Source organism: Nannospalax galili, unplaced genomic scaffold (genome assembly GCF_000622305.1).
Source record: "Nannospalax galili isolate Female #2095 unplaced genomic scaffold, S.galili_v1.0 scaffold1263, whole genome shotgun sequence".
NCBI classification, from domain to species: domain Eukaryota; kingdom Metazoa; phylum Chordata; class Mammalia; order Rodentia; family Spalacidae; genus Nannospalax; species Nannospalax galili.
In genome coordinates, this window is record NW_008349124.1 from 61,033 (window position 1) to 84,002 (window position 22,970).

The following is a 22,970-nucleotide window of genomic DNA, read 5'->3' on the forward strand; positions in this document are numbered from 1 at the left end:
AGGACTGGGCTACCGCTCTTCAAGTAGTCCAGTTTATTCAGATTTTCTTGGTCTTCACCTAATGTCCCTTTTCTATCTATTCCAGGATCCCATTCAAGAGAGCATATTCTATTTAGCTGACATGTCTTCTTAGACTCTTCTATGCTGTGAAAGTTTCTCAGACTGTACTTGTTTTTGGTGACTATGGTGGTTTGGATGAGCATGTCCCCCACAGGGTCCAGCATGCTAGAAGAAGCACATCACTAGATAATGTTTCCTTTTTGAAACTAAAACTGCAATCCCACCTCTAGGAGTAAAAGCAAAGGAATGTCATGGCTCACTGAACACTAAAAAACACCAGATGGCCCTCACATGCAATAGGACAAGGGATCATTCAAGGAAAAGATCTGCCACCAAATATCTGGATACCAATACAGTACTCAGTTAAAGAACTTTTTTCACTCTCTTACAACAGCAGCTCCTACATGAAATCCTCAACTTACTCATATCACAAGAACAGTGAGTTCCGTTTTTTTACTGCTTACTGTCATTTCTCACATGTCATTGTTACCCCAAAGTTATACACTCCTAAAACTAGGAATAATAACATAGATATGCTTGATGTTCTAAATATGGAACACAAGTTTTTGCACAGCAACATTTCTATTACTAATTAATATGCACAACTTATGGAAAACTTGAAAAAAGTGTTGAGAAGCAAAGAATTAAAACCAAATATAGAAATACAATACATTTAGGCAGCTTTATAATAGTCAACATTTGTAGCAGACTGGCGGAACTAACCTTCTTGGATGTTTAACAGCCATACTTTGAGGCCTATACTAATTTGGTCAGATGAACATAAAGTACAGTTTTTGCTCCTTGCCCTCGTAGGTTGACTAAGTTCCAGGGGACTATGAGTATCTCTCAAAATGTCCTGTAACTGTGGTGAGTCACCTGTCCTCTTGATCAAGGAGGCCATGAAGACCCCACCAGATGGACCTGAACCAGTGTCCAGTCTATAAAGAAGAGGGTAAACACAGAGGAAACATTTCCTCCAAGCTTCCAAACGAAGCCAGCTACAGGTCGAGCAGGGCCTTTGACTTAACAGGGCCTTTGACTTAACTTCACATAGACAGAACTCATAAAAGAAAGGAGCCGAGGCTCCTTCCCAAGCCCATTTGACCCAAGGAACAGATCCTCAAATGGCCTTAATAGTAAAAATAAATTGGTTTATCTGGGCCAACTGTAGGTTCTTAAACACCCAAAAGGAAAGTATAACCAAAGATTAAAGGGGTCAATATAATTTTTTAAGAGTCCCTATGTATAGCTAAAGGCTACACAACAAGAAACAATGCCAGACAGGAGATACCTTCCTTTGAGTTGTTGGCCAGGGTGGCCCAAGAGACTCCCAGACAGTAACCCAGCATAGAACTGAGAAAATGAACAGCAGACCCCAATCTCATCTAAAGGAATATTGGCAACTGATTGCTGCTAGGTGAGGAACAGCTGATCTTCCTAAAACAAGGATCTCTAGATAGGCTGACTAGATTCAGCGGATGGACCAGCACTGGGGAATGGCTGGGGATGCCAACAACACAGTGGGCAGTAACAGGGATGACAGAGTATATGGGCTCCAGTGCCAGGGGGGTGGTCTATGGGAGGGTGCCATTTGGGAAGTGGGTATATAGATGAATAAGATTAAAACTCTTTTTCAGACACACACACACACACACACACACACACACACACACACACAAAAAATCAACAAAAAAAAATGAGTTATATTTGAAAAAAAATTCAACATTTTTGCTAAAGCAAACTTCTTTCATGGGAAAAATGTTGAGGTACATTGAGAGAAAAGACTAACTTAGCAATATGTTCACCCTAATTAAAATCTCTAAAGTCTAGAAGGTCAGGGGAAAACTAAACAGAAATGGAAGGAAATCCATCAGACTAACACAAATCTACTTGCACCTAATGACAGAACCTTAAATATGTGAGAAGTAGCAAAACCTAATAAAAATATCCACCCAATACAACTTTCTCCTAAACCTGATTTAAAAATCAGTATATTTTAGAGTTGGCTACTGTTAAATCCCAAGATACTTAGCAGTTTTCAGCCTTGGCTCACATCAGAATCACCAGGGGAGCTAGCTATGCAAGTAACAATACATAAAGTTTATTAATTATTAGTTCAAAAATATAGAATATAAAGCTGGGACTATACCTCAATGGTACAGTACTTGCTGTACACGCAGGCCCTGAGTTTGATCTCCAGAATGGGAAAGGGGAAAAAAAGTTAATTTTAAGGGACTCTCATGACAAGAAAATATACATGCAAAAGCAGGTTTTCCAGCTACAGCTCAGTGAGGAATGTGGTAAATCCCCCCTCACCACACACACAAACTCCATTACTAGACAAATTAGATAAACTGACAACTCAGTACTCTTAAAATTAAACTTAGAAGAACTTATGGTTAGGAAACGGCATGATATAAGAACAGTGGAACTTCGTGTGCTAGTCTAGGACCAGCCCCAGCTCAGTTGACAGAAAGTTTCAAGAAAGCAGTTCCACCTTTTACTGAACCTTCTCTACAAGGCTGATTAACTTGTATGAACTTCAAAGATTGTGGACCAGGTGGAATGTTGCAGGCCTAGAGCTTAATTAAAATGTATCTTGGGCTATCTTGAGCTCCCTTATTAGTCATTCCTTTCCCACCTCTATGTCTTTTGTAACATTACTTTGCAGACTACTAGCTTCCACCAACCCAAAGTTACAAGCATCACCAGATAGCATCTATTACAGCACTTCCCTGTTTGACACATAACCCACTTATCTGATGTTTCCATCAATACATGTGAAGTGCCTTAATTTATCATTTTTTAAATCTTTTTATTAGCTCTGAGAATTTCATCAGTGTACTTTGATCATATTCTCCTCCTTCCCCCAATTCCTTCCAGGTCCACCCTTCCTACCCTTCCCTTCCCACCCAACCCAACTTTGTGTCCTCTTTTTTTCTTTTTTATTTATTTTTTAAATCTATCCAGTCCAGTCTGTGAATGGCCATCCACTAAAGCACGATCAATCTACCAGGGGCCACACTCTTAAAGAAGACTGTCTCTCCCAGCAGCTATCAATTACTAATATCTCATCAGCTAGGAGTGGGACATTTTTCCCACCTCCAGTCTCCATGCTAGGGTTTTGCCTGGTCTGAGTTTCTGTAGAACTTGAGCATGCTGTCACAACCATTTTGAATTAATATGTGAATATACCCTGTTGTGTCAAGCAAACATTGTTCCGGGGCTGGTGAGATGGCTCAGAGGTTAAGAGCACTTACTGTACTTGCAGAGGACCCAGGTTTGATTCCCAACACCCACATGGCAACTAACAATTGTCTGTAACTCCAGTTCCAAGGGATTTGACTCCCTCTTCTGGTCCATGGACATTGCATGAACGTGGTACACTTACATACACGAGGCAAAACATTCATACACATAAAAATAAGTAAAATACTTTTTTAAAAACCCACTATTTTATTGTAGTCATCTACTGCCTCTGGTTCTTAGAATCTTCCCAACCCCTCTCCTGCAGTGATTCCTGAGTCCTGGGAGAAGAGAAGGCAATACAGGTGTCCCATTTAGGGCTGAGCATTTTGCAGTCCCCTATCTCTGCACCCTGACTAGGTGTGGGTCTCTGTGTTAACCATCATCTACGGCAAAAAGAAATTTCTCTAACGAGTGTTGAGAAATGTACTCATCTATGGGTATAACGTTACATCATTAGTTTAATACTATGACCATTTAGCAGAATAATAATGGTAGACTCTTCCTGAGGGCCTACACCATGTCAGCTTTAAATCCAAGCAGAGGGTGGCTGACTGCTCCCATGATATTCATGACACTACTGCACCAGTAAATGCTTACTGTATTGCAGCTTACAGGGTTCACAGCTGGATAAGAGTGATGATTTACTTTTCTCTTCCAGCACTATGAAAGCTAGTCAGTAGGGATGAAGTCTCCAGGTCAGTACCAGGTTGATCTCCTTTGTCCTATTTCTATAAAAACTTCATGATATTGCTGCCTCATTGGAACATAGAATTTGGAGTAACCTTAATCTGTGTTCCCAGACAATGGTCACACATATTTGGCTCCACAAGAAACTATCTCTTAATCCCTCTAGGGTGGGAGTTCTATTTTTTGTGTCAACACCATGATGACCAGCAGCTTTTCTGGCTAGAGGGGCAAGCAGGCTCATTTGACTCCATTGTCAATAGAAAGTACTTTTTGAAGGCTGGGCAGCAGGAAAGGATCAACACTGACTCTACCTACCATTTGTGGAAGCAATCCAAATGGAGACAAAGCCATTCCTGCCTAAAGACACATACATATGCTTATCAGAGACAAAAGCCATTACTGGTGCTACACTCCTGCCAACCTAAAAGCTGTGCACAGTACAATGAAGACCTAAAAGGGCCTGGACAAAGCTAAAAAACAAAGCAAACTAGAAAACAGTCAGAAATCTGAAAGGATACACTCTAAATAACCACAGGTAAAGCACAGAAGAACCCCTAGTGGCTCTTAGTATTTGAATATGATCTCCATCCATTCACCAGACTTTAAAATAAACACTAACCAGTGACTACATACTAGAAGGAAAAGGGAGAGTGGGGAGGAGAGGCAGTGTACATACCACGTGTAGACAAATAATCATACACATTAAAATAAATCTTTTTTAAAACAGAGAGCATCCTAGAGAAATAGCTCAATGGTTAAGGGCAGTGGCTGCTCTTGCAGAGGACCAGGGTTCAGTTCCCAGCACCCACGTGGCAGCTAACAACTGTCCCTAACTCTAGCTGCAGGGGACCTGATGCCCTCTTCTGGCCTCAACTGGCACTGCATGACATGGGTGCATTTAACGTGCATGCAGGTAAAACACTCATGTACATGAAAGTAAATTAATCTTACAATATAGAGAGCAGGGGGTAGGGGAGAGGAATCAAGTCATTTGGACTTTGTAGTTACTTCTGAATAGGGCTAGAGATAGGTGAGGCAGCTGGCTGGTTGTTCAGGCCAGAGGCTGCTGTGGCCTTATACTCCAGGATACTTCCCAAGGTGCTCCTCAGGTTCCATGCAAGTATATGGCTCTCTTTCCTAGCCTCCTCTTAACTTACATTCTCCCTGAGGTCCTCTGTTTAGGTACTCAAGCCCAAAACCAATGACTCCTTCCATCATCATTCCAATTCTGCTCTCAATCTAGAAAAGCTTCCTGGTGACATATGATCTTCCTTTTGATAGTACTGTATGATCTAGAAATGCTACACTTAAGAATCCAATGATTAGCCAGGCGTGGTGGCACACACCTTTAATCCCAGCACTCAGGAGGCAGAGGCAGGTGGATCTCTGTGAGTTCGAGGCCAGCCTGATTCATAGTTAAGTCCCAGGCCAGCTGGGGCTACAGGGAGACCCTGTCTCAACAAAGATTTAAAAAAAAAGAATCCAATGATTAAAATGAAGGCAAAGTAGATTATAAGGACGAAAACACAAATGTAGATTACCAATAAAAGGCCAACAAAAATCACATATAAAAAGGCCCAGAAGCCTCCGAAACAATATAGGTTGTCACACTGTCACTGCTCTTGGTTGCTCATCAGAACTAGATGATAAAACTCTATTGCTGGGGCTGGCGGTATGACTCAGCAGTTAAGAGTGCTTGCTGCTCTTGCAGAGGACTACCCCCCTCCCAGATCCCACATCAGGTGGTTTACAACTATAACTCCAGTTCCAGGGACTCTGACATCCACTTCTGGCCTCTAGGGCACCAGGTACACACATGGTGCACATACATACATGCAGGCACTCAGACATATACATAAATTAAAAAAAAAAAACAAACACATTTTTATGGGCTGGACAGATGGCTCAGCAGTTAAGAGCACTAACTGCTCTTGCAGAAGACCAGGGTTCGATTCCCAGCACCCACATGGTGGCTAACAACCATTCATAACTCCAGTTCCAAGGAATCTAACACCCTCTTCTGACCTCCACAGGCACTGCACAACATGGGTACACTTGCATACATGCAGGCAATACACTCATACACATAAAATAAAAATAATAAAATATATCTTAAAAAACATATTTTTTAAAAACTCTTTTGCTGGGGCTGGAGAGATGCCTCAGTGGTGAAGAACACTAGTTGCCCTTCCAGAGGATCCAAGTTCAATTCTCAGCAACCACAATGGGAGGCCCCCAACTGCCTATAACTCCAGTTATATTCTCTAGCCTCTGATGGGACCTGCATCACTTGCACAAACTCACACAGAGACATACATACATATACATAATTTTTTAAATGAGAATGAAAAACTAAGAAAAAAAAAAAACTTCACTGCTGAAGATACCATACACTTGCAGGGCATTGAGAAATAACAATGGAACTGAGCTGGAAGCTACACTTTGATGGCTAGCTTTCACAATGCCAGAAGGTGCTATGAAGGCTTCTAGGGAAGAGAAATCATCAACAGTCTTACCCAGCTGTGAACCCAGTAAGCCACAACACCAGAGGTGCCCACTGATGCAACAGTGACATGACTGTCATGGAGATAACCACTTTCTGACTGGATTTCAGGCCCAATCCACAGGAAGAATACATGTTTGGTACTGTAAACCTGGTCAAAAGTCCTTGGCTGTGAGGACCTTAGAAGGGGCCCACTACTGCTGCTTGGCTAAATAAATATGGTGTCAAACTGCCTTTTAAAGATTTATTTTTATACTCCTCTTCTGAGCCTTGGTCAGAAGCTTCTTTTTGCAGTGGACTATGGTTAATGCAGAAACATCAAAGTACTAGGAATGAATGACTGTGAGTCCTCAGCCCTAAACTGGTTATCTGTATCACCCCTACAAAGCAGAGGGAAGATCACAAAAGAGGAAGTAGAAAGGATATGAGCTGAAAGATGACAAGGAGTGCTGTGAAACATAATTATCTGCACAACTGCACAAAACTGGGCCCATCAACAAACATTCCATGGTGAGGGCTGGATAGACAGCTCAGCAGCTAAGAGCACTGACTGCTCTTACAGAGGACACAGGTTCAGTTTCCAAGACCACATGGCCGCTAACAATAGTCTATAACTCCAGTTCCAGGGAATCTGATGCCCTCTTCTGGACTCTGTAGGCACTGAATGCAAATGGTTCACTTACATGCAGGAAAAACACTCATGCACAAAAAACTAAAAACAAATTTAAGTTCCATGATAAATCAGGGAGGGTTCATAAGGCCTCACTCTTCTTTGGAGAGCTATAGGCAGTTACGATTTCTGGGATATGAGGGAGTGATATTTCTAAGTGATGTAGCCACTGGTAAACTGCCCTTCATCAAGTAAATAATCCCTAACCACGTTCATGCAAGCAACTCTTAATTAAAAGCAATCACTCAAAAAAGGAAGGAGTTCAGTAGGAGGTGAAGAAGGATAGACAGGTTAATGGAGAAGGAACATTACCAGAATATATTATATGGTGTGTATGGAATTGCAAAAGAGTAAATTTTAAAATAAAAAACTGAAATGATTTTCCCAAAGGATCTTAATTAATCTAAAATGGACCTAACAAAATAATGCACCTTTTTTGTAATTGTTTCTAACTTTCTTCTCTGATACCTGAATTCAAGATGATTTAGACATTTGTTTGATTCTAATCAAGAAACATATGGCATTTATATTTAAATGCATTTACTCAGATAAGCACACATATTCCTCCAGAACTGTAACTTTTTAAACTATTCAATGTACTATTATAATAAAGTTCTAATCCTCCTTCTACTCCTTCTATGCCAACAAATATATTAAAACACTCCATTTAAGGAAAAATAAATCTGTCCCATCAGCCCCTGGATCTCCCTCTTTGTTAAGGCCATCATTCAGTTTCTCAGTAATTCATTAGCTTTCCAAATCATCTTGCCTTCATGCTAAGAAATGTCAACAACCACACAATTATGCAATTTCCTGCCTCTAAGGCCACATTTAAGGACCCCCTCTTCCACTCTACCTTTGTCATTCGCTTCCTGTGTTTATGTTATTACTTAAACTGCTCAACTGCAAAATTACTAATCCAGCCACCCCACTCCAACCACAACATTCTAAGAAACTATTTAACCACTCTTTAATTCAATGATATGTGCATCTCCAATCCACTGACCTGGCCCCATGATCCATCAGCCCCATTCTGTTGTCCAGAATTTTTTTTTGGGGGGGGGGGGTTTGAGACAGGGTCTCCCTATAGCCCCAGCTGTCCTGGAACTCACTATGTAGACCAGGCTGGCCTTGAACTCACAGAGATCCACCTGCCTCTACCTCCTGAGTGCTGGGATTAAAGGCATGCGCCACCACGCCTAGCAACCAGACTCCCTCTTGCCCCCTTTTTTCTATAAGTTACCCAAGATTCAAACAGTACACCACAATAAGACATTTTTTTTAAAAAAGTCTTGGGGGCTAGACAGATAACTCAGTGGTTAGTTGTTCTTCCAGAGGGCCTGGGTTTGATTCCCAGTACTCACAAGGCAGCTAACAACCATCCATAATGGTTCCACTGAATGGTGTCAGAACCTTCCAGTTCCAGAGGATCTGACACCCCCTTCTGGTCTCTGTGGACACTGCATGTATGTGGTACACTTATATACATGCAAGTTAACAGTCATACATAAAAAATAAAGATAATTAAAAGTAAAGTATTAAAAAAATTAAGTTTTTTCTTTCAAACCTTGTAAAACTTGGTTTATAACAAGAAATTCTAATCTTTTAATTCCACCACACCCTGGAGACTTTTAAGAAAGGGCCCTGATGCAGTCCCCATGGTCCCTGGGCAGTGGAACTCTTCCCCCTTCCTTTGTCAGGGCTCTTTTAAACAAGCCAGCTGGAAAAAGACAGAGATTGGACCCCAGCCAATGGAGAAAAGACAGTTTTCTTGCATTAGGGATAAAAACTTATCAAGTTTCTGGGTCCTGTGTGCTTGCTGGATCTGACTGACCACACAAAACAGTTTGCAAAAGTAAAATCTACCTTGGGGTGTTACTTTGGTTTTGTTCAAGTGTTCTTTGTGTGGTATTTGGGAGTGGAGGTCCTTGGACCTCAGAGTTTATTTCTAACACTTGTATTAAAAAAAATAAAAAAATAAAAAAAATAAACAAAAAGAAAACTGATAAAAAGTCACTTTAGTGGGCATGGTGGCGCACGCCCTTTGATCCAGAAGCAGGGGGAATCTCTGTGAGTTCAAGGCCAGCCTGGTCTACACAGTGAGTTCCAGGACAGCCCCCACTACAGGGAGACCCTGTCTCAAAAAAATTTTTAAAAGTCACTTTAAATATATACAAAGCTCAGAATAAGAGAAATGGTGAAATCCCAACAGAAAACCAGGCAAAAATAAAAACCAACAGCAAATATTTTAGATACTAATTACATATAAATTGATGTTCAATTGCACTTATTAGATTATCAAATAATCCAAGATATCAACATTAAAACCACTCATTTATAAAAATTAGTAAATTGAATTTTTTTAATAGGTAAGGTTAGGAAGGGTCCAATAAATACGCATGCTATTCTCATTGATAGAAGCCTACATCTGCACTTTTCTGAAAAGGAATTTGGTAGTACCTTTTAAAATAAAACATGTTTTCCCCTTGACTTCATTCTGTTGTTGTTCCAATAAAATTTTATTTATAAAAGTAGTGCACATTTGGAGAGACTGGTGGAGAGATAGTGCAGTGGTTAAGAACACTGACTGACAATTCTTGCAGAAGACCTGGGTTGGAATCCCAGCACCCGCATGGCAGCTAACAACTGTCCGTAAAACCATTTCCAGGGGATCCAACAGCCTCTTCTGTCCTCCACGGGCATTGCACAACACAGGTGCACTCACCTACATGCAGGCAATACACGCATACACATAAAATAAAACTAATAAAGTATTTTTTAAAAAGCAGTGCACGTGTGGCTTAAAGTACTCCGTGAGACTCAGAAGATAGCCTCGCTGCCAAAGGAGATGACAGGCCAATCTGATCCTCTGTGAGATGGAACTTCCTAGAGTCTAATGCTGACCTGAGGTTCTATGTGTTGGTAGAAGGAGGAACTATGTTTGGGAGTTTTTGACCAAGTGGAGAGTACAGAAGGCAGAGTACACAGGAAGGGGTAGGGTGCCGCTGCTGCTTTGGAAAAGGCTGAGCCATCCTAGGAAGCACCAATTCAGCAACTGCTCTAAATCAGGCTGATCCTCCTGCCCCCATATACAGAGTCCCCGGGCAGGCACTGTTATTCTGGGCCTCTAGGTTCTCCCAGGTAATGAAGTTTTTCATTGCCTCCTACAATTGTAGCATGTCTTGCTCTTTCAGCTGCACCCAAGCCTGCTCCTCTGCCTCCCTATCCTTCTGCTCCTGCACTTCTTGCCACAACCAAATTACCCCATAGCTCCTGTAAGTCGGTTCTCTGCTTGGTTCCAGGCCATCAGCTGCTGGTGTATCTGACCTCTATGCTGGCTCTAAATCAGCATGGCTTCATGGCTTTTTAACTTCTCCCCTCCATTCTCCTCCTCAAAGCAGCTGCTGAGATTTATGGCTTGCCTGCCCTGAGGAGGATTTTTCCTTAAAATTTAATAAAATTGTCCTAAAGCTTCTGTTTGAGTCCATTCTTAAACCCTTCTATGAATGTGACTAAGAACCGGGTTGGGGCGGGGCAATGACCCACACACCACAGGACACAACCCTATTTCTCCCCTGTATCAATACAACTAAAATTCCAAATGCAATTTAAAAGACAACCACAAAAGAACTCTGAAAGATAGAAAGAGGAAGGGAGGGGGGCTGGAGAGATGGCTCAGAGGTTAAGAACACAGGTTGTTTTTGCAGAAGACCCAGGTTCGAATCCCAGCATCAACATGGCAGCTTACAGCTGTCTATAACTCCATTCCCAGGAGATCCGACAGCATCTTCTATCCTCCATGGGCATTGCACGACACGGGTGCAGTTACCTACATGCAGGCATAACACTCATACACATAAAATAAAAAAATTAATAAAAATTTAAAAAAAGAAAGGAAGAAAAAAAGAGGAAGGAAGGAAGGAAGGAAGGAAGGAAGGAAGGAAGGAAGGAAGGAAGGAAGGCAGGCAGATTGCAATAAAGGTGCAATCTCACCTGGATTTCACACTTGTACTTTTGAGAGCTCACTATTCCAGACAAGAATAGTCAATGAAGGCCAATTGGGGGATCTTGGTACCTCATCCTACATCCAGTCCAGCAGGTATATCATATCACCTAAGCCACTCACATCAGAAGATATACTTGGCACCTCTTATTCCCTCTTATTCCTCCACTCTACAAAAGAGAGCTGCTCTCTATACAGCAGCAAAAGATAATACATGACTTATGTGTCCCAATTCCCTGCCTAAAGGCAACAGCTGGGTTAAGGAAAAAGCCCTCTATTTACACAGGCAATAGTAACCTGGGCTGTATGAGAACTCCACTGTCACCAGAGAACAGCCCACATAACAGGCATGGGAAAGTGCTCACAAACCCATGCATCAATTATCTATCACTCTATACTTAGCAACACTAGACCCAGATAGTGCTATCTATTTTAAAAGAAAAATTTTAAAGCATTAATTTAAATATATTATTTTAAAGGGTCTGGAGAGATGGCTCGGCAGTTAAGAACACTGCAAAGTGTTCTTGCAGAACAGTTAAGAACACTTTGCAGTTGCGCTTGCAGAAGACCCACATTTGGTTCTCAAAACCCACATGGCAACTCACAGCTGTCTGTAACTCCAGTTCAAGGGGATCCAATACCCTCTTCTGGCCTCCTTACGTACCAGGCACACACACAAATGGTGCACATACAGATATGCAGGCAAAACACTTATACACATTTTAAAAAGTGTGTGTGTGTGTGTGTGTGTGTGTGCGTGTGTGTGTGTGTAATTTTATAAAGAACTTTCAATAACCTGTAATTTTATAAAGAACTAATATCCAGTAAAACAAGAGTAGCAGACAGTCTGGGTACAACAGTATATATCTACAATCCCAGAATTTACAAGAATAAAGCAGAAGGATTAGGAATTAAAGACCAGCCTGGGAAATTTAGCAAGACTCTTAAAAAGTTTCAAAAGAAACCAGGCATGGTGGCTCATGCCTTTAATCCCAGCCTCAAGAGGCAGAGGCAGGCAGATCTCTGCAAGAGGCTACCCTGGTCTATATAGTGAGATCCATGCCAGCTGTGGCTACAAGGAGAGCTTGTCTCAAAAAAAAAAGTTTTGTTTTTTTTTTAATTGTCTAGGAATATATAGCTGTGTAGAAGAAAATGTGTCTAGCATGCATAAGAGCCTGGGATCAATCCTCAGCACCCCCAAAATGAGAGGCGAAATTATATAAACAGCACTATCTTAAATACTTGAGAGCACATAAAAGAAAATGGAAAGCAATACTGCAAATGCTACTAGTGATTGCCTTGCTGGTAGAAATTAACTTGTTCCATTTTTGTGTATTTTCCATTTTCACTAAAACACTTATCACTTTCTTAATATTTAGTTGGATGATTCAAACTATAACTAGTAATACAAACTGAAACTAGTAACACAAAGACAAGAGGGCTCAGAAATACAATTAATTCATAAAGGAATGGACTTGTCCTCATTGAGACATATAGTGGAAAAACCATTACACTTGTGCAAAGGAGAAAAGTGCTGAATTTACATACCTATGAATCTGCCCATTTTTATGCAGGTATTCCAATCCCTCTAAGACTTCTCGGAGTATTGTAGCAATGGTAGGTTCATCTAGGACTCCACTTTTATGTTCCCCCTTTGCCACAATATGTTTAATAATATCCAGAACAGAACCTGAAAACAGGAGAAACAACTCAATAAAAAAATTAACTCATTCCATTGTAGTTCAGATTTGTTCAGTTTGGAATTAAAACACATTAGAAACTTTTACATAAAATAAGTTATTTAAGAATGGAAAATGTAACAAAAATGAGGAATCACAGAGGCTTAAAGGTAATAATTTATTCTCAATTCCAACATAAAACAGAAAGTAGCCAGGCATGGTGGCGCACACCTTTAGTCCCAGCACTCAGAGGCAGAGGCAGGCTGGGGCTACAGGGAGACCCTGTCTCAAAAAGACCAAAAAAAACAGAAAGCAGTCTGGTAATTAATACCCAAGTGGTATATTGCACCAGCATCTCCTTTAAAGCTCTACTGGGAATTTGGAAGGATTAGTGAAGAATTTTTAATCACTTCTGAAAAATCCCTGGGTAAACCACACCACTCAATAACTAATATATCACAAACTAAAACAGCTTCCAACACCAGATTAGACTATGCAACATTTTATGAGTAAGTACATAAAAATACAACTGAAATGCAGGTCAACTCATGGAAGAAACATATGAAGAATAAAATTCACATTTGTATATAAGCTAACTTAAGGGCTAAAATTTGTAACATAATAATTACAAAAATAAAAAAGTTCAGGAAAGAAAAATGTGGAGAAAATAACAGCTGCAGTTCTCCCTGAGTAACACCCCGATGCCTTATCAATCTGATTCTTCCCAAGATGTAGAAAATGATGCTCCTACTTAAAAAACCAGAGAAGCAGGAGGAAAAGACTCCTACACAGTAATTAAAACCACAAAATGCTGACAATCAAAATTGGCAATTATACTCAAAAAAAGTTTGGAAGAGGCTCAAGATTTCTGGTACTATACTGGTCTACATAGATCACAGAATCAGGACCAGGAGTGATGGTACACACCTTTAATCCCAGCAGTCAGGAGGCAAAGGTAGGCAGATCTCTGTGAGATGGAGGCCAGCCTGGCCTGCATAGCAGGTTCTAGGCCAGCTAGGACTACAGGGAGGCCCTGTTTCAAACGAACAAACAACAACAACAAAAATGAAAAAAGAAAAAAAAAAAACAACAACAAAGTTCACAAAATAAAAATCATCTCATCTCCAATATTAGAAACAGGACCAAGGAGTCCCAAATATAACAGACTATATAATGCAAAGATTCTGTACCCATTTCTTGATGTGATACCTAAACGACAAGACTAAAATCAAAACCAGTTTATGAGCAGGCAAGATGGCTCTGTGAGTAAAAGGCACTTTGCTAAGCAAGCCTGGTGACCTGAGCCACAAACAGGATCCATGTACAGGTAGAAAGAGAGAACTGACTCCACTGGCCATCACACAAACACAATAAGGATACACACATCACACACACACACACACACACACACACACACATCACGTCGCACACATCACATCACACACACATACATACATACATACATACACACAATCTAAAAAATGTTTTAGTTGAAAAACAATCTCATTGAAAAGTTACTACATACTTTAAACTTTTTTATTTATGTATATGTGTTTTGCCTACATGTATGGAAGTGCACTGTATCATGCAATTCCCACAAAGACCAGAAGAGGATGCAAGATCCCCTGTGGAGTTACAGACAGTTGTTAGCCACTACATTGAGTGCTAGGAACCAGGCCTCTGCAAGAACAGTTGGTGCTCTTAACTGCTAAGCCATCTCTCTAGCCCCTCTACTGCATACTTTCACTTCTCCTACTTGCAAAGAAAAGGTATAACTCTAAACACATGGAAAGTAGTAGTCTAAGAGGCTAGAGGTATAGCTCAATGGTAGGGTGTCCTGAGTTTAATTTCCAGAACCAAAAAGAAAAAAAGAGAAAATCCACAGAATATGGAACATAAGTTTATTTTAGCTCCCACTTAAAATCTAATGAGTTAAGTTAGGTATGGTGGCCCATGTCTATTATCTCAGAACTTGGGAGGTAGAGACAGGAGGACCTGGAGCTGAAGATCATCTTCAGCTACACAAGCCAGCTTCAACTCATGAGTCCTAGTCTCAAACCATCCCTCTCAAAAAGAATGACTTCATAAGCTTGATTTTAAAAAAGAAAGAATAAGAGAGAGATGAAGGGAAGGAGGGAGGGAGGGAGGGAGAGAGGGAGGGAGGGAGGAAGGGAGGAAGGGAGAAAGGGAGAGAGGGAGAGAGGGAGGGAGGGAGGGAGAAGAAAGGATGATTTTTTTCTTTTTTTGAAAAAAATAAAAGCCAGAATGAAAACAGAACGAGAGATAGATTAGAGGCAGAGCCAATCACGTTCTGGGAAAGCAAGAAGAACAGAGAAATGTGAACTTCGCTGCCCATAGAGGAGATGCAGAAAAAGTGATCCCAGCACTTGGGAAAGCAGAGACAGGCGGATCTCTGTGAGTTCAAAACCAGCCTGGTCTACACAGCAAGTTCCAGGTCAGTCAGAGCTACCTAGTGAGAAACTGTCATAATAAAAATAAATGCCAGGCGTGGTGGCCCACACCTTTAATCCCAGCACTCGGGAAGCAGAGGCAGGTGGATCTCTGTGAGTTCAAGGCCAGCATGGTCTACATAGTGAGTTCCAGGACAGCTAGGGCTACAGGGAGACCCTGTCTCAAAAAGACCAAAAAAATAATAATAAATAAATAAATAAACAAACAAACAAAGAGGCAGAGGCAGGCAGATCTCTGTGAGTTCAAGGCCAGCCTGGCCTACATAGAGTTCCAGGACAGCTGGGGATCTAGGGAGACCCTGTCTCAAAAAGACCAAAAATAAACAAACGAACAAAAACAGAAAAACTGTGATCCCTACCTGGAACTCCAACAAGTCTCAGAACTACATGTAAGTACCATATAACGAAAAGGGAGAGGAGAGAGAAGTGGTGGCTGAAAACACTAAAAATGGGTGAGAGTCAGATTCCCTTATCTTTCCTCCCCTCTGGAAGCCAGTCCATGAAGTGTCTACCTTCTAGTAGGAGTTGGGAAGTTTATTCTCTCTGATAGATAACCCAAAAAGGTTGTAAATTCCACGCATTAGTTCTTAGCACATTTGTGCTGGACAGCTTCAGTTGTCAACTTGACACACCTGAGTAAAGAGAATCTCAACTAAGGAACTGTGCCCTTTGGATTGACTTGTAGCCATGTCTGTGGGACGTTTCCTTGAATGCTGAGTGAGGTGCGAGGGCCCAGCCCACTGTGGGCAGTGGTCCTGTCCTGTATGAGAAAGGAGGCTGAGCACAAGCCAGGGGAGCAAGCCAGTAAGCAGTTACCCTCCATGGTCTGTGCTCCAGGTTCCTGCCCTGAGTTCCTGACTTGGCTTCCCTTGAGGATGAACTGTGCTGTAACTCAAATAAACTCTTTCCTCCCCAAGTTGGTTGTGAACAGTGTTTTAATCACAGCAACTGAAATCAAACTAATACAATATTATTATGAGTCTTTTCCCTTTCTCAGTACTGGAATTTACAAATTTATAATCCATAAGAGCCTAAGGTAGAAGTTTGGATTTGCTGAGTTGAATCAATCTCACATTAAACCCTAAAGCAAAGTGATTATAGCAATAAGATACGTTTCATTCTTCTGAAAACTGCAAGCCATAAAAACTATTTCAGGGAGCTGGAGAGATGGCTCAGCGGTTAAGAACACTGGTTGTTCTTGCAGAAGACCCAGGTTCAAATCCCAGCACCTACATGGCAGCTAACAACTGTCCGTAACTCCAGTCCCAGGGGATCCGACAGCCTCCTCTGACCTCCGCGGGCATCGCACGCCATGGGTGCACTTACCTATACTCGCTACGCAGAACAGACTGGTCTTGAACTCACAAAGATCCACTTGCCTCTGCCTCCTGAGTGCAGGGGACTAAAGGCAAGCACCACCATGCCCAGGGGAAGATGAAATCTTAATTGAGGAATTTCCTCCATCAGATTGGCCTGTGGGCATGTCTGTGGGCCTTTTACTTGAATGCTAATTGATGTGGGAGGGCCCAGCCCACTTTGGGCAGTACCATCCCTGGGCAGGCGGGCCTGGACGAGCAAGCCAGAAGGAACAATCAGTAAGTAGCATTCCTCCATGGTCTCTGTTTCAGTTCCTGTCCTGACTTCCCTTACACATTTAAGTGTAAGATGAAATAAACCCTTTCCTCTCATTTAAAAAAAAAAAAAAAAAAAAACATGCTAAGCAAAAGGAGACTACAGATTATCACTGGGTGACCCAATTAACAACTAAGAACAGTAGGAATACCAGGAAGGGTTGTAAGAGTGTGTATAGCAGCATATCCTCAAGCACAATCTAGAAGAAATGGTCTATACGGATAATCAGTAATCAGTTTCTGAATTTTAACATGCAAGCTAGTAAAAAATGTGGACTCCTAGACGCTACAACCTGTTATTACAGAAATTTTACCCCAAGAAATTGCATTTTAATTATTTTTATTTTATGTGTATTCGTGTATTTCCTGCATGTAGGTAAGTGCACCCGTGTCATGCAATGCCCACGGAGGTCAGAAGAGGCTATCAGATCCCTGGGACTGGAGTTACGGACAGTTGTTAGCTGCCTTGTGGGTGCTGGGATTCAAATTCGGGTCCTCCACAAGAACAACCAATGTTCTTAACCGCTGAGCCATCGCTCCAGCCCCAGAAATTACATTTTAAAAGACATTTTAATCACCTGCCATACTTTAATAAAAGCCGTCATTAAAATCCAAACAGGAGCTGAAGAGCTCGCTCAGCAGTTAAGAGCAATGGCTGCCCATGCAGAGGACCCAGGTTCAATTCCCAGCACCCACGTGGCAGCTAAAAACTGTCCCTAACTTCAGTCCCAGGGAATCCGACACCCTCTGTGACCTCTGAGGGTACTGCACAACACAGGTGCACTTTCATACATGCAGGTCATACACTTACATGTGTAAAATAAAATAACAATAAAGTAAAATATAAAATTCAAGCACTTCAGACTGGGATGCAGCTCAGCTGGCAGAGTGCTTGCCTAGTAGGTTCCATCCCTGGCACAAACCAGGTGCCAAACCAGGTGGCATCTCAGAGTTTGGAAGTAGAGACCAGAAGATTAGGCGTTCAAGGTCATCCTGAACTGAAAGAGTCCAGCCTGGTCTAGATAAGACCCTGTCTCAGAAAGAAATTAAAATAGAAAAGTTAAGTCTGGCATAGTGGTGCACACCTTTAATCATAGCAGAGGCAAATCTCTGTGAGATCCAGGACTATATAGAGTTCTGGACTTCAAAGGGAAACCCTGTCTCAAAATAATTAATTTGTTTAATTTAATTAAAACTTAAAAAATAAAGATATATAAATAAAATCCAAGCATTTCTCAGAATAAAAGCAAATAAAATATTGAAAAATGAGATTCAGTACAAATTTTGTAACAAAGTGAAAAGTTCCCCAAAATGATCTCATATGTGCCTTCATAACCCATGGCACAGAATATTAAAACAGGGGCTGGAGAGATGGCTCAGCACTTAAGACGGCTAACAACCATCCCTAACTCCAGTTTCAGGGGAATAAGACATCCCCTTCTGACCTCTGCTGGCACTGCTCGCCAATGTGGGCACTGGGAACTAAATTCCATCCTCTGCAAATGCTCTTAACTACTGAGCTATCTCTCTAGCCCAGCAGGGTTTTTTTTTTTAATTGTAATTACAGCTGGGCATGTGACACACACCTTTAGTCCCAGCACTAGGGAGGCAGAGGCAGGCAGATCTCTGAGATCAAGGCTAGCCTGGTCTCTACAGCAAGTCCAGGCCAACTGGGGCTACAGAGATCTTGTCTCAACTAATCCAAAAATAAAAATTTTTAATTATATTTGTATGTGTGCACTTGCACATGCCATGGTGTGGGTGTCAAAGTCAGAGGACAACTTATGGAGTCAGTACTCTCCTTCTACTATGTGGGTCCTAAGGACTGAACTCAGGTCAGGAGGCTTGATGGCGGGCACCTTTACCCACTGAGCCATCTCATCAGTCCTGGTTCTGTTTTTTTTAAAACTGGGTCTTGCTATATAGCCCAGGTTGGCCTGTAACTTGCTACATAGCCCTGGCTGGCCTTGAATTCATGTTTCTCCTACCTCTTAAATGCTGAAATTGTAAGCATGCATGACTATACCCAGCTTCATATTTCTGTTAACTCTGGCAACTTATACTTTTTATTTCCAAAGGGCTATCAGTAAGTCCATACAATAGTCCTTTCTTGTTTCTCTAGAGTCCATCAGTTCTTCAAACAACACACCCTAGTTCCATATCCTTCCTACAAAGTTTCCTCTCCCAAAACCTTTCTTCTGGCCTTCCCTTGACACTATATCCATTCCTGTTACACCTGGAAGATTACTTATTTCTTGGGTGTCAGCTGGACATCCCCTACTGAGGGATGCCTCTGTTTATCCCAGTGCATCAGTTCTCCCTCAGAGATGAGGTTCTCTGGGAACCTGATTCCATAGCACTTGATGTTTCTTCATGTCTATGATGGTCTCAATTTTAAGTGTCAACTTGACTGGAATAACAATCACCTAGAAGGGCTGGAGAGATGGCTCAGCGGTTAAGAACACTGGTTGTTCTTGTAGAAGACCTGGGTTCGAATTCCAGCACCCACATGGCAGCTAACAACTGTCCACAACTCTAGTCCCAAGGGCTCCGACAGCCTCTTCTGACCTCCGCAGACAATGCACGACACAGGTGCACTTACCTACGTGCAGGCAATACACGCATACACATAAAATAAAAATAACAAATAAAAAAAATTTTTTTTAAAGAATCACTTAGAAGACTGCTGAGGCACATCCCTGACTGTCTGTGCCTATGAGGGTATTTCCTGAGAGGATTTCCTGAAGAAAGAAGACCTACTCTGAATTAGATGACATCATCCCATGGGGTAGGGGGTCAAATGGAATCAAAATGGAAAAAGGAGGAAGCCAGAAGAGGACTGGTATCTCTCTTTTCTCTGCTTTCTGGCTCACCATGGTGTAAACTACTCTGTTCAGCCACATAACTCCACCACGATGGACTAAACACTGAAACCCTGAGTGAAAGTAAATCCTTCCTCCCTTGAGTTGCTTCTGTTAGGTACTTTGCCTCAGCAATGAAGAAAATAGCCAATGCAATATCCTCTCTAAACTTCTAATTAATTATTGCTTTTCTTCATTAGTTGTAAGGCCCGTTAAGAGCAAGAAAATAACAGTTATATCTGCCAATTCAGTAACTATTTGATGAAGGGCATCTTGGCCACACTATAAAGCCTCCTACTTTAAAAAAAAAAAAAAAATTAAGGAACTAGCAATGTGACTCAGTGGCAGAACACTTGCCCAGCATGCATGAGGGAGGCCCTAGGTTCAATCTCTAGTACTTCCCCAAAAATCTGCTTCCAGTTGTGGGACACGTGATACACACCATTAGTCCAGCACTCAAGTGGCAGAGACAGGCAGATCTTTGTGAATTACAGGTCAGCATGGTCTACATATGAACTGCATGAGTTCTAGGCCAGCCGGGGATACACACTGAGGCCCTTTCTCAAAAATTAAAATAGAAAATATTAGGTTGGACTTTGGTTCTACTTTTTTTTTTTTTAATTTTCCCATTTTTTCACATTCAGACTCCCTTCCCACTACCCTCCTCCATTTCATATTGTCCACTGTTATCAGTCCTTTTCTTGTTTGTTTATTTGTTTGTCTGTTTAAAAGGCCTATCAATTCCAATCTGTGCCTCCCAAGTGCTCCTGGATGTGGGTCCATGTCCTGGATTCTGATTAACCTATCAGGTGTCATACCAGTAAGGAAAATTGACACTCCCTCTCCTAGCAACCATCAGTTGCCAAGAGATCCTCAGCTAGGGCTGAGGCTTCCTGCCCACTTCCCTAATCCATGTTAGGCCTGTGTAGGCTGGGTCTGCACAACTCTTGTGCATTCTGTCATAAGTGCTATGTGTGCATATGTGCAACTACTCTGTGGTGTTCAAACAACAGTTTCCCTGTATTCATCTACCACCTCTGGCTCTTACAATCTTTCTGCCCCCTCTTCCACAATGGTCCCTGAGCCTACTTTTTGAAACAGGGTCTCCCTGTAGCCCCAGCTGTCCTGGAACTCACTGTGTAGACCAGGCTGGCCTTGAACTCACAGAGCTCCTCCTGCCTCTGCCTCCTGAGTGCTGGGATTAAAGGCGTGCACCACCACACCTGGCTTCTATTCTATTTTTATTTTATGTGTATGAATGTTATGCCTGTTAACTGTGTGTAAATGCACCTGTGTCATGCAATGCCCACATAGGAGAGAAGAGGGTGTCAGAGCTCCTGGAACTGGAGTTACAGATGGCTGTCAGCTGCCATGTGGGTGTTAGGATTCAAACCCAGGTCATCTACAAGAACAGCCATCTCTCTGGCCCCTACTTTCTGTTTTCTTAATGTACCTCTTTCTATTGTTTAATGGCTACTTTGGTTGAAATGTTTATTTTTTAATAATAAAAGGAAGATTTTATTCTTTTAAAAGATGCAAAATTGTTAATATTTAAGAGTAGATTGTAAGATGAATGCTGACTCATATATATATAAAAACTGTCCTAGTGCTAGGTTGGAAAAATACTTTCCCAGGAAACCTAACAGCAGAAGAAACAAAGACCTGCATTTAAAGGATATTTTATTCATTTACATGTCCTGCCCTTTCTGTGATCAGGATACATACTCAGTGAATCTGCCTAAAAATTGCAAAAAAGATGGGCTAGCACAGGTACAGATAAGAGAATTAAGAAGACACTTAATCCCATTCATTGGAGGATTTTTGTGTGTGCAAAACATTAAAAACTTTGTTATTACACATTTTTATAAATCACAAATAAAATTATGCTATAGGTGATCAATAAGGAAAGATACAGTATTACCTAATGCTCCCATATCTGTCCATACTGAAAGAACCATGCTTGACCACCATCTTGAAAGGTGGTTGGTGTTAGCAAGGCTTCCAACCATCATATGAACAGGGCCTTTAACAAAGCAATCCAGTTTCTCCATTGTGTCACTAATGGGATTGAAACAAAAAGGTGATTCTGGCTACACTGAAAAGCATCAAACAGCAAGGGAATATTATTACTAATGACTAAAGTTTCTTGTGCCCCTCCTACATGTAAGTAGAGTGCTAGATGCTTCACATATATGATCATACTTAATTCTTATTAACACCCTGGAATGCAGAAGGTATTCTCATTTAGTTAAACAAGTAAAAAAGTTCAGAGCTAAAACACTTTTCCCAATTATATTCAAATGCTAAATAGAAAGGTAGAATCTATTCTAAAGCCTGTTTTTTCCTTTAGAGCCCCTCTGAGGAAGTATGAGGTACAAATATTAAAAATGCAAACTCAACAAATGTGAATCTTTCTTCTGTAACTGTACACTGTAAAGTAGAAAATCATACTCCCTCACAAAAAAAAAAATACATGCAAACACAGGGCTGGAGAGATGGCTCAGTGGTTATAAACACTGGCTGTTCTTGCAGAAGACCCAGGTTCGTATCCCAGTGCCTACATGGCAGCTAACAACTGTCTGTAACTCCAGTTCCAGGGGATCCAACAGCTTCTTCTGTCCGTGGGCATTGCATGTCACGGATGCACTTACCTACATGCGAGCAATACACGCATGCACATAAAAATAGTAAAGAAAATTTAAAAAATATATATATGCAAACAGAAACCAAGCAACATAGGGGTGGAAATGGGAAGGCTCAGTGGTTCTATCACTCCCAAATCCTACCAATCTTGCCACAAAATTCAAATCCAGGTCTTAGCAAAAAAAGGACTAACTTAGCATATGGCATGGGTCTTCAGATAACTATTAAGAAAAATGATCACTCTATACATTCCAAATGCCAGTTGTTTAAAATCACCAATATTTATATTTGAACGAAGCAAAAATAATCTGTAGTTGGGCATGGTGACACTTGCCTTTAATTCCAGCACTAGGAAGACAGAGGCAGGCAGATCTCTGTGAATGTGAGGCCACCTATGTCCACAGGGTAAATTCCAGGCCAACCAGGGCTACAATGTGAGGACCTGACCCTAATAATAATAATAATAATAATAATAATAATTTGTATATATTACTGTTACATGAAAAAGCACAT

General features: G+C 41.3%; 1 protein-coding gene across 1 annotated transcript in view; it reads right to left on the reverse strand.

Moving 5' to 3' along the window:
- Oxsr1 (oxidative stress responsive kinase 1) overlaps positions 1-22,970 on the reverse strand; it is a gene marked incomplete at its 3' end in the record, with an annotated part of 116,643 nt that overhangs the window by 50,375 nt on the left and 43,298 nt on the right. The window contains exon 4 of the mRNA XM_017801464.2: positions 12,721-12,862. Coding sequence (XP_017656953.1) covers positions 12,721-12,862 — 142 coding nt within the window. The remainder of the gene's footprint in view (positions 1-12,720; positions 12,863-22,970) is intronic.